This window comes from Poecilia reticulata, chromosome 19 (assembly GCF_904066995.2).
Source record: "Poecilia reticulata chromosome 19, P_reticulata-male-v2, whole genome shotgun sequence".
Lineage (NCBI taxonomy): Eukaryota > Metazoa > Chordata > Actinopteri > Cyprinodontiformes > Poeciliidae > Poecilia > Poecilia reticulata.
This window is the reverse complement of record NC_088848.1, coordinates 11,395,943-11,407,175: the sequence shown is the minus strand read 5'-3', so window position 1 is coordinate 11,407,175 and position 11,233 is coordinate 11,395,943. Positions and strand designations below refer to the sequence as shown.

The 11,233-nt window shown below is 41.2% G+C and overlaps 1 protein-coding gene across 1 annotated transcript; it reads left to right on the top strand.

Annotated features, from left to right (window-relative positions):
* Positions 1 to 311: 311 nt before the first annotated feature.
* gpr142 (G protein-coupled receptor 142) lies at positions 312 to 9,152 on the top strand. The gene is made up of 3 exons (XM_008437163.3): positions 312 to 828; positions 5,917 to 6,071; positions 7,075 to 9,152. Exons 2-3 carry the CDS (start codon positions 5,933 to 5,935, stop codon positions 8,019 to 8,021), a joined length of 1,086 nt encoding a protein of 361 aa, XP_008435385.1. The 5' UTR covers positions 312 to 828; positions 5,917 to 5,932; the 3' UTR covers positions 8,022 to 9,152.
* The last annotated feature ends 2,081 nt before the right edge of the window (positions 9,153 to 11,233 follow it).

Genomic DNA, 11,233 nt, shown 5'->3' with positions numbered 1-11,233 from the left:
AGTTTATAAGGGTTTTAAAAAACAATTAGAAATTTGCAATTTCAGTACACGGAAGAGATTGATTCAAAACAGCCAACCTGCCCAGGTCAAACTGTCCAGCAAGTTCACCCACAGACCACAGGATCCAAGAAAAAAAAAAAAAGTCTCCATAAATCCTAAAAAGTCATATTGCAGGGAAAGATATAAAAAATGCAAGTGGGAAAATGGCTCATTTGTATTGCTTCTTCTTTTTTTTTCTTTCTTAAGAATCATGATTAATCAGAATTCAAATAAGAAAAAAAAAAGAAATGGAATGAATACCATCTCAAATTACTGCTGGTCAGACCTCCAGATTTTCTCAGCAGTGTTGTATAATTCAGCTGAATGAGGTTGGTATATAATTTAGAATTTGGCTGCAGAGTTGGTCTGAAAGCTCTGACTTTATTTATTTTGTCGCTTTTCCAGCATGAAAACACTTCAGTCTAAATCCCCATTAGATCCATGAGCATGAAAAATGACCACTTTATATCCCCTGTCAGGCTCAGTGTGGTTTCCCTTCATTTTCTCCACTTCATCAGATCCGTTCCCTCCTTCTTCACACATCAGTCTCCTCCTCCCACCCTCGCTCCTCTTTTGCCTCATTTCTCCCCTCTCCCTCAGTTTTAGTTGTTGCCGCGATGTACCAGCTGCCTGGACTCCTCTGCTCCTCCTCCTCGTCCTCAGCTTCCTCCTTGTCTCCTTACTGGTCCTCCAGCAGGGACTCTGAAGGAGCGTTTGGGGGGGAGCGACGCTAAAGTGGACCTGCTGTGATCCAGGAGGAGAGAAAAACCCTGAAAACTGGATCTGAAGGTAAGACAGCAGATCGGAAACTCATGCTAATAAATGTTTAAAATATTAATTTTGAAGTACAATCCGGGCTTTTACACTTCAATGATTTTCTGGATTGGGAGAAATTTTTGAATCGTAAGTTTCTCAAGAAAGCAGGTCTGCATTATCTCAGTTTTAAAAGTTGACTTGGACTAGTTTCTTGTTATTTTACCCTCACATTTTTTTTCATGAAACCCATTCATCATCATATCTGGTGTCAGGAAGTACTTCTGGATTCACTCATCTTTTGCGCTCCAACCGCAGGTCAGAATTTTGGCATCCAACTCAGTAACCAATCTGCACAGACATTTTTTTTTCCCACTGTCATCTGTTGGCGGCTCATTTTCTCAGGACTTCAACTTCTTCTTCTTCTTCTTCTCCCCATAATACATAAATAAATATTTCACTTTCCTCCAAAACTCTTACAGACACGAGCACTGTTGTCATGTAAAACACCAGCTGCTGTGCAGTTAGGCTGGGAGCACACAATGTCTTAAAGCACTGTTGTTTCAGGTGATGAATAATTGAGAGGCGTGCAGGCAGAGTTTGGTTCGTCATCCGGGGCTCCGAAGCCCCCCTGCAGAGCCGCGTCCTGCAGCCTCCAGCTGCATCTCTAAAAAAACTTTTCTGTCAGTAACTACCATCCCACCGATCTGATGGAGCTCATCTGTTCAAACACTCATCTGCTGAGAGGTGGAGATGATTCTGTTGAGACTTTGAGTTGTTTTATTGCCTGTGCAACACATCCAGCTGCCTGGAGAATGACATAATAAAACACACCTGATGTGAAAACAGTCGATCTCTCCTTCCAGAATCCGCAGCACTCTCGGGAATGAAGATGCCAGGGAAACGTCTGAGATAAGGGAGATTTTGGCCGGTCTGCAGGATTATTGATCACCACGAGAGTTTGCAGGTCTTTTGTCTCACGTTTAGCCAGCAGCCTCACAACCTTCTCGTCCATGGCGATCATCTTTCCCATTTCTGGGACTGAGCCGAGGCACGTGAGGAAACAGATCAGGTGTCTTCACAGGCTGAGTTAGTAAAAGTCTTCAAGCTAAGCTCCAAATGTAGAGAAAGTCTTTTATTCATAAACTCTGCTGGGGCACTTGCTCATAATGAGATACAAATATTCCAAAATGTATTTCTCTGATGAGTGGCAGGACTCTTGGATAAACGGATAAAAAGAAAAGTAATGTTTTAGACAAATCTTTAGGGATTCCAACTTGTCATATTTTGTATGTTATAACTACTAACTTCAAAAACATTTTCCCATAAATGAAATCTTGTGCAGTCAACATAGACTCACCACATTTAGTCCCTCTAAATGTGTATTCTGTGGTCATCACTGTCACTGATCTCATTTCTTGTCTCTGTTTTGTTCACGTCATAGACTTTACATGTCATTCATTGTTTCTACTTTGCTGTCTTACCTTTCTGGAGTTAGCTGAGCAATTGTTACCTTATTCCCTCTCGACAGATTATCCACTTAGCTCCGTCTTTCTCACTTTCACCCTGTCTCGCTCCAGTATAAAACACCCGATGGGGCTATTCCTGCCTCTAACTGTGTATGTTGCTCTTCATGGAATAGATTTTACTACTGACTCAACCCTGTATGCTTAGCTGTAGTTATCTCCTAAATGAAGCTACTAATGCTGCCATTAACACTTAAGGTTTTCTTATAGAAAATACTCCTAGACCAGTTTGTCACAGTTTTTATTGTGCGTACTTTGTCCACTCAAACCTCCATTTGGTTACTGCAGATGGCTTCTTCCACAGAGTATGGTACTACTGGAGAATTGCTACAAGCTGACGACGCCATGCAATCAACTGTCCACTGTTGTTACATGCTCATTAAGGAAGAGGGATAGCTGTAGAGTCAGTGACTAGATGCAATCAACTTGGATTCTTTAAAATGTAACAACTGCCAGAGTAAAACTGAGCCTCACTGCACTTTATATCTAAAATCAAACTGGAATTTATATAATTGGTCTTGACTCTGTTTATATTATCGGATTGAATTGACCTGAAACAGGAATTGCAGGAGACATTTTGAGGGTCCTGTATCATTTTCCTTCCACTTCCCAATTACGATTAGTAGTCTGGGGTTTTAATGTGAAGAAATGTAAACAGCATAAATTTGTTTGCAAACCAGTGTATAAAATAATAAAAATTTTTTAAAAAATAGGACGGAAATTTAGTCAACTTCTGCAGCAGACATGCCATATAAAATCATTTGATCCGTTTTGATTATTTTCAAAAACTAAAACTTAAATGACTTTGTTTTTACTGTTGAGATGGCAGGCAGAAAGATTACTATTTTTAAATGTGAGTAAAAGAAAATCTGGGATGTCATGCAGGACTACAGATGTCACATGCTGTTTGTAAGACTGTGGCACATTGTGTCACGCAATGCAGGGTTGATGTATCCCTGCAAACACACATTCCACCTCCTGCGGGAGTCGTGTGCGCCTATTTATACTGAACAGGACATCTTATCTCATGCTATTAGATAAAGAAAAGTGAAATGGGAGAAGGTTTATATCGATACACAAACTGCCTAAAAAAGCAAGAAACTGGAACGAGCCTAAGCTCTCGTTTCCTCCAAAAGTTCAGGGATATGGCAGCTATTTATGGTCCCGGATTGAAGTCTCTGTGAGAGTTCAGTCTTGACAAAACAGTAACCGAAAGTCATGTTCTGGAGCTTTGGTCAGATGAATGTTACGTAAATGTCTCGGTGTGTTTTTGTCCCTTCCTCCTGACCTTGCAGATGTTCCTCTGTTCGGTTTCTTAAAGCCGTAGAGACATTATTTCTGCGTGACAAAAAAAAAAAAAGCTTGAAAGAAACCAATCCTCATTTTACCATTTTTTTAATGCTTTAAATAACATAGAAAGATCACAATATCATAATGATTTTATTTTATAAAGCGAATCAGTGCAACGGAAGAGCTCCATGTTGTTTATGTCCAACTGTCTACATTTAAGTCAAGTTCTTCCACACCATGCTTGCTTATCTGTGTCTTTGTGACTGTTACTTTGTGTACTGGTGACTGACACTGTTTATATGTGTGTTTCAATATCACTTACACAGTGGTATTGAAACAGGAAATAGGTAACCCTGCAACCTTTCCCTCAAAGGGTAAGGTTGGTTGGTTGGGGCTGAAAGGTTGCACCACACAAAAATACTCTCCTCCATCAAACTGCATACATATCGCAAAAAAAAGAGAGAGAAACAAATTTCACAAAAACTCAAAGTCAAAATGTAATTACCAAAGCTTTATCAAATTACTAATATAGCAATGATCCATGGGCATTCAGTGTCACACAGATGATGAGCAGATCTAAGTGGACAAAGTGAACAATGAGTTTTAACTTATTTGATCCCTTTTTTAATTACCCTTTTATATTCTGCTCACTTAGCAGAATTTAACAAAACATTCAAATTCCCCCTCAGATGGCAAAACCTTTCACACTGACAATAAAATTAGATGCAAAGAATAAACATCTTTCAGTTAGTAAGTCTCTCTGCACATATTTGAAGCTTTGGGATGATGCAGTCAGAAAAAAAGATGAGTTAGATGCAGGAAACTGTAACAAAATTATTCCTGCTTCATGTGAAATCTTAAAGCTAACTAGAACTCTATCAATGCTTAACAAAAATAATTGTAGTTTTAAAATGTCTCATAACAAGTTTGGGAAATCATTAAAGGTCTTTGCAATAGAACAGTTAAGAAACCTTAGGTTTTGAGGAAATATTGAGGATCGGTGCCTGTGAATGGGAGCTTTTTGGAGCTGAAAAGCCGGATCGATTCAGAGTTAAGGACCAGTGGCTCTACTGCAGAATGCCTGCAGATCATGAGAAACTAATTTCAGGAGGACATGAAGCTGTCCTGTTCCTGCTGACCTGTTCTTTTTATATGCCATGAATATCATTAATGTTCATAACTGCAGTTGGGTTCAGGCCTTTCTGCTGATGCCAAGATGAAATAAAGCAGCCATCCACAAAGCAATTCGATGCCTCTTGGTGTTGTTATCAAATTACCTCTACAGGCACCAAACGTGCCAGTCATCCGGTGCTTGTGCAGGGGTTTTGGCACATAAACAACCTCTACGATGGCATTAATTAAATACGACAAACTGCTTGTAGTGGTGATTGCCCTGATCGTTTCAGGAGGGAGCTTTTATGAATGTGTTGACTTTAAAGTGCTGTTTATACTTGCTGTGCATCCACACATGGCTGAGAGATAATACAGTCCAAATTTGGTTGACATGGATGAATGAAGAAAATTAGGAGAGCAGGTCCTGGATTGGCTGATGAAGAAAGGGCGAACAACACTCAGGTGAAAAGGTCAAACTGGAAAAAAAAGCAGTATATATTGAGAAACAGGAGGTTAATAGGGTCAATGAGTCAGCCCCATCTGTTGTTGTGGACCTGCAGTTTAATTGAATGAGTGCATTGACTGACACTGTTCATATGTGAGGCTGTTTGGCTGTGCAAACAATGTTTCTCTGAGATCTTTCAGAAATCTCATCAGCATAAACCAGCATTTTATGCAAAATTTTTGGAGTTTTCTAAGTGAAAGACATGAGAGAAAACTTCCACTGTAATCTTTGCACTTTTTACAGCTAAGACCAAAATTATTCATGCACTTGGCAGACATAGATTTCAGATTATTGCTCATTTTTGTTAAAGGTTGCATGTTGCATATGTGTATATGTGCATGTGCATGGTTGTTACATTTTTTTAAAGGCTCCCTTTGTGGCTCAGAACAGCAACAGAAGAAGTCCGGTAGAGACAGTAGGACAGCAACTTCAGTATGGTTTTAGAGTGTATTGTTATATGAGCTAATGAGTCTGTAGTACGTTTACATTTTACCAGCTCAAAAATTATGACAGCAGATATATAAACAACAAATATTAAAAGTTAGCTTTCAAAAATGATTTTACAACTGATCCTGCTACAAGGACTTCTAAGAGAATCTATAATCTATACTTCTATTTTCTGCTGTTTTTTTTTTTAACATTTAAACTCATTTTTCTTCGACTTGTATTTTTTGGTGTCTTGCTCTTCAGAAGAAGCACAAAGGCCATGATCGACTGGCCTAATGTTACAGCGTCCAGCTACGAGGAGCTGGACCTAAAACCAGAGGAGCTGCAGAGATCCAAATGTGTCCTTGGCTTCATTCCGGTCATTTACTACAGTGTTCTGCTTTGTGTGGGAGTACCAGGTATATACTGTTCGCCTAATTCACAGTTCCTATGTAAATTAAAGGCATAACTAGAGAATGAATAGAAAAGTGAATTAGTGGCAAATTACTGGTGCTAATGGGTCAATTAGATAATATACTGGTGGTCATATGGTGTGTGCTGTTGGTTCTTCCAACATAAGAACCAACAGCATATTTGTGATCGTAGCCAAATATATTAATTAATTAATAAAGTCAACCACTGTTAGATTTTTTTTTAATGAATTGCTTATATCATCCCATGGTATATGGTATAAGCATATGACAGACGTGCTTTAGTCATTGCATCCTCCTTGTAAAACACATTTTTTGGAACCAATCTGAAGGAGATTTGCAGTAATCCTAAAAACAGGCAGAGGTATCAGTGACCACTGAGTTCACTTTACTAATTGTTCTGAAAGGTAAGTAAATCTACAGTCAAGGAAAGGGTTCGACTTTTAGCAAACGAGAGGAAATTTCCCTTTTTTTGAAAATGAGAAATAAAGCTGAAAAATTAAGCTGAAATCCACAAATACTTCAAGCTTCCCTAAAAAGAATTAGAGCTGCCTATTTTAATAGGTAAAACACCAAAAATACCTTAGTATGCATTTATGTGCTTAGTGGAACCCATCTACCACAGAAGTTTACATCCCCAGACTTGTTATTACCAGCTTTGTGTCAAGTAGTTGCACTAAGGTATTTCACCATGCTGCGTTTTCTTTTGAATGTTGTAGATGCGCTCTACAAGAAATCCACAAACAAGCAAATTTGCAGAGAATAATATGGAGTTTCGTTCCACTAAGAAATCTATGAATAGGTGATATACCCATTAACATGCCAGTAATATTTTTACAATGGACTGAAACAATGCAAAAGGAGTATTTCTTTTGAAAAGAAACTTGACTAAAACATGTGAGACACCAGGCCAAGAGGGCCGTAGATGGACACTCTTGCTCTGTGGCTGAAATAATGACATTCCTGCTTCTGTCTTTGTTTGATGTTTCAGTAAACATCCTCACAGCAGTGGCCCTGTGCAGACTGGCATGCCGCACCAAGAAGCCTCTGTACTACTACCTCTTAGCAGTGACAGGCTCAGATATTCTTTCCCAGCTCTTCATCATCTTTGTTGGGTTCCTGCTAGAGACGGCTGTTTTTCACCGCGACGTCCCCACCGTCCTGCTGCACGTGGTCAGTGCCGCAGAGTTTGCTGCCAACCACGCCTCCATCTGGTCCACCGTACCCCTTACCGTGGACCGGTACGTGGCGCTGTGCCACCCCTTGCTCCACCGACAGATCAGCTACCCGGCACGGGCCAGGAAGATCATTGCAGGGGTGCTGGTGTTGTCGCTTACGTCGGGCGTACCTTTCTTCTGGTGGTCAGACGTGTGGAGGGACAGCCACCATCCCTCAGTGCTGGACGCAGTCCTCATATGGACACATGTTACCATCATCTACTTCCTGCCATGCAGCATCTTCTTGGTGCTGAACTCTTTAATAATCCGCAAGCTGAGGATAAGGCAGAGGCAGCAGCCCTGCCAAGAGGAGCGTGGGCCTCCGCGCCGCCTAGGAAAAACCACGGCCATGCTGCTGGCGCTCACCTCTGTGTTCTCAGTTCTGTGGGCTCCTCGGACTGTTGTAGTCATCTACCACCTGTATGTTTCCTCAGTTCACCAGGATTGGCGTGTCCACTTGGCCTACGACCTGTCCAACATGCTGGCCATGCTCAACACGGCTGTCAACTTTTTTCTTTACTGCTTCGTCAGCAGGCCATTCCGCAGCGTCGTGCGGGACATCATGCTGCTCAGAGGGGGGCCGCTGCACCCTCCCCGGCCTCTGCCCCAGCATCAGGCCCCCACCAACGCCTCCAACTCGTCTCTCTACAGTGGGAACAACAAACGCTCGCAGCGAGACTTCACCCACTTGTCACCTCGCAGAAACAGAAAGCCCTCGTGACCTGGTGTTTCCCCCCCATTAATCCAAAACACCCGTCGTCCCACGGTCTCGGTGCACATCAAACCCCAGGGGCCAGCACTGCGTTCCAGCCACGGCCGTGGACAGTTGCCAGTCAGCCCTGGAGCTCTCTCACAGGGCTCCAAACGATCTGATCTTTCATGGTTTTTTGTCTTCTCTGACCTGGAGTTGTTTGTTTTAGTAAATCAAGCAAAAGGACTGTTTATTTATCTTTGCAACAAGGAATTTGACAAAATTAAAGTGGGTGTTGTTTTTTTTTTCTTTTCCATATTTGGTAGAAATTTCACGTTTTTTAATCTGCTAGTCGTCAAGGATAGGAAAATAATAGAATAAATCACACGCTTGCCGCTAAATGTAAAAAATGAGTCTGCTGTGTCGCTACAGTTGTTATGTAAGTCTAGAAAATGAAAAAGAGTGGTCTGAAATGTGACCGGTTCATTTGTAAGCAGTTTGTTATGAACCACAGATTTTAAGCCAGTCGAGCAAAGAAGTTGTACCCCACAGCACGCACTCAGGAACAAAATCTGCTTCTGTTTGAATTACGAGCAGATTTTCTGTGACACGAAATGAAAAAGCTGCACACAAGGCAGGAGTAAAGACCTGCTCTGTAAACAAGTCCTCAATCTGTGGTGACACCAACCAACACGACTTCAGCTCCGCCGAAGCAAACTGCAGATCGGCCATGGACGTGTGCACAAACACGCATGGAGAACACGGTACAGCTTTTCATGCATGCATGATCATGTGCACCCGTAGCCAGCTGGTACATTTCCACTTTCACCAAAGAGCACTGAATCAGTGAAGCCTCATGAAAGCTGCATCAGTTATAACTGTATTTAAACGTACTACCTGAAACTGTACAAGTTATGGTTTAATGCCACACCTGATTTTTCAAGTGGCTTATTATTGTATATAATATGGTTTTTTATTATTATTGGTGCAGTACAGAAGAAAATGTTGGATTTTTTTTTCTGCAAGTCATTTTACATTAAATTTTTATTTTTAAATGAACTGAAAATGTTTTTTATCGCCTTCTTGAATGATAAACTGATGCTGCAGTTTGTAACATTATACATTTCCTTACCATACAAATAAAACCAGTACCCAAGCAGACTTTATTTTTCTTTAAAGATTGTAATCATTCTAAAGGCCTTTTTTGACAGCTACCAGACATAAATGGACAGAGATGGAGGAGGGAGGAAGACATGCATCAAATGTCTCGAGGTCAACAAGTGAACCCAAGATGGCTGCTTTGAGGACTGTATCGATGCCCCCCAATTAGACATTGTTGAGGTTTTGATATTATCTTTACTTGTTTCATTGACATGGAATACTCCATAATCCATGTCTACCAATCAGAGATTCTTCAAAGGAAACAGCTTTGCACAAGTCCTTGTATTTACTATAGAAATTCTGCATATCCTTCATATTCTTCTTCGACAGAAGTGACTTCTGTCCTGCCTTTGACAAGCAAGCGCCTTCACCTCCATGTCCAATTAAATGCTCTTCTCCACTCCACAGGTATTTGCTGTTTACTGCTACTAGCGGCAGCAGTAAATAGCAAACACCTGGTGGAACTGCTGAGCTTATCATTCAAAGTACTTCTCAGTCCAACACTCCTAAGAATGATTGTTAAAATCATTATGAGGAGAATTGTTATGATGACGCGCTTAAGGCAGAGTTTCAGAAAGAGCAGGAGCTTCTTAAAAAGACAGAGGTCCAATTTCAAGGCATCGATTTACAAAATCAAATCGGTTGATAAATTCAGGATTTTTATAACAATGGATTGTAACATAATTTTCTGGTTGTGCTATCAAATGGCACTATGTGCTGGAAAATACATAATGCCACTTCTTTAATACTGAAAAGATTGTGGGTTGTTTGGTATGTTTGGTTAGATTGTTTTTGCTGCAGCCAAAGCAATGGCAGATCAAGGTGAGGACAGCAGGCAAGCTGGCAGGAGTGCTGCCAGCCCTGTGCCAGATAATTAGGTTTAGCTCTGGCAAAATCCCCGCATGGCTGGTCCAAGTTCAAATTCCCTGAACACCAGTCCACAGTGGTAAACACAACACAGATTAGCTACCACATCTGCTGCCAAGCTACTCCAGGTTTAGGAAATTTCCAGCAAGTAAGTAATAGTTTAGTAAGATCATGTGACCAGACGATTCTGTCAGCTGACTACATGGAATATACTTTTTTTTTTTTTTTTTTTTGCTTATTTCCTGGGTGGTGTTTGAACTTATTCTAGTTGCCAATTCCAGGATTCAGACTAAAACTGTTAAAATGAGCGATTTGATAAGAATGAGACATTGTTTTTGGGTTCTTGATGAATCTTCCAGGCCTTGCTGGAGAAGACTTCACACAGCTGTTTAACTTGTGCATTTTCAACAACTTTCAGCTCTGAATGGGTACAAATGTTGTGACATTACTTAAATTTTCTACAGTGAATTGTGATAATCAAAACTGTAGGTCTAAATATTGAGCGTGTATCTTTTTTGACAAGTTATGTACACTTTAAATTTCTTCCTCCCGCATACTCATATCTGAAGATCCCAGTGTAAACCGTCTGCTCCATCATTGTGTTTACAGTAGCAGTAAAAGACGTAGTGCTCATTCCTGATGTCAGGCTCATGTGGCCTACGCTTAGACTTTGTGCACAGACGATGACATGAACCTTTTCTTCGAAGCCGTCTCCTGCTTGTCCAGTGACGACAGAGGAAGGGAAAGAAGAGGGCATGTAATGGCAGCGAGTCGATGCTGATGGGGACACCGGGAATGAAGAATGAGGTGTCTAAACAGGCTTTGAATTTGTTAAATCAGAGCTGCTGATGATGGTGTCAGGCTGCAGAGAGTTCAGGTGGAAGGTGAGGACTTCATGCGGCATATAAACCCCCACAGCCACACGTCCCGGTGCCTTGTCTGCCACCTGTTCTTTGTGCTTGTTCAAACACCCGCTGATATCCCCTGACTCAGCTCCCATTCAGCCCCTCTTTCTGTCACAAAGCGTCAAATGAAACACTTCAGAGGGTGACAGACTCACTCACACAAGAGAAACAGGAAGCTCAGGCTAATGGGCACTCAAGGGAAGTTCACCCAGTTTGCTTCAAACACGCTGCACCCTGGAAAATATTCACAAGTGAATCAAAGAGGACGATGTTAGGGGGAGGTGGCAAGAACCTCTAAAGCTCACTAAT

Coding starts and splice junctions, on each gene's coding strand:
- gpr142 (XM_008437163.3), top strand. CDS start 5,933: ATGATCGACTGGCCTAATGTTACAGCGTCCAGCTACGAGGAGCTGGAC. Junction 6,072..7,074: donor GCTTTGTGTGGGAGTACCAG/GTATATACTGTT, acceptor TTGATGTTTCAG/TAAACATCCTCACAGCAGTG.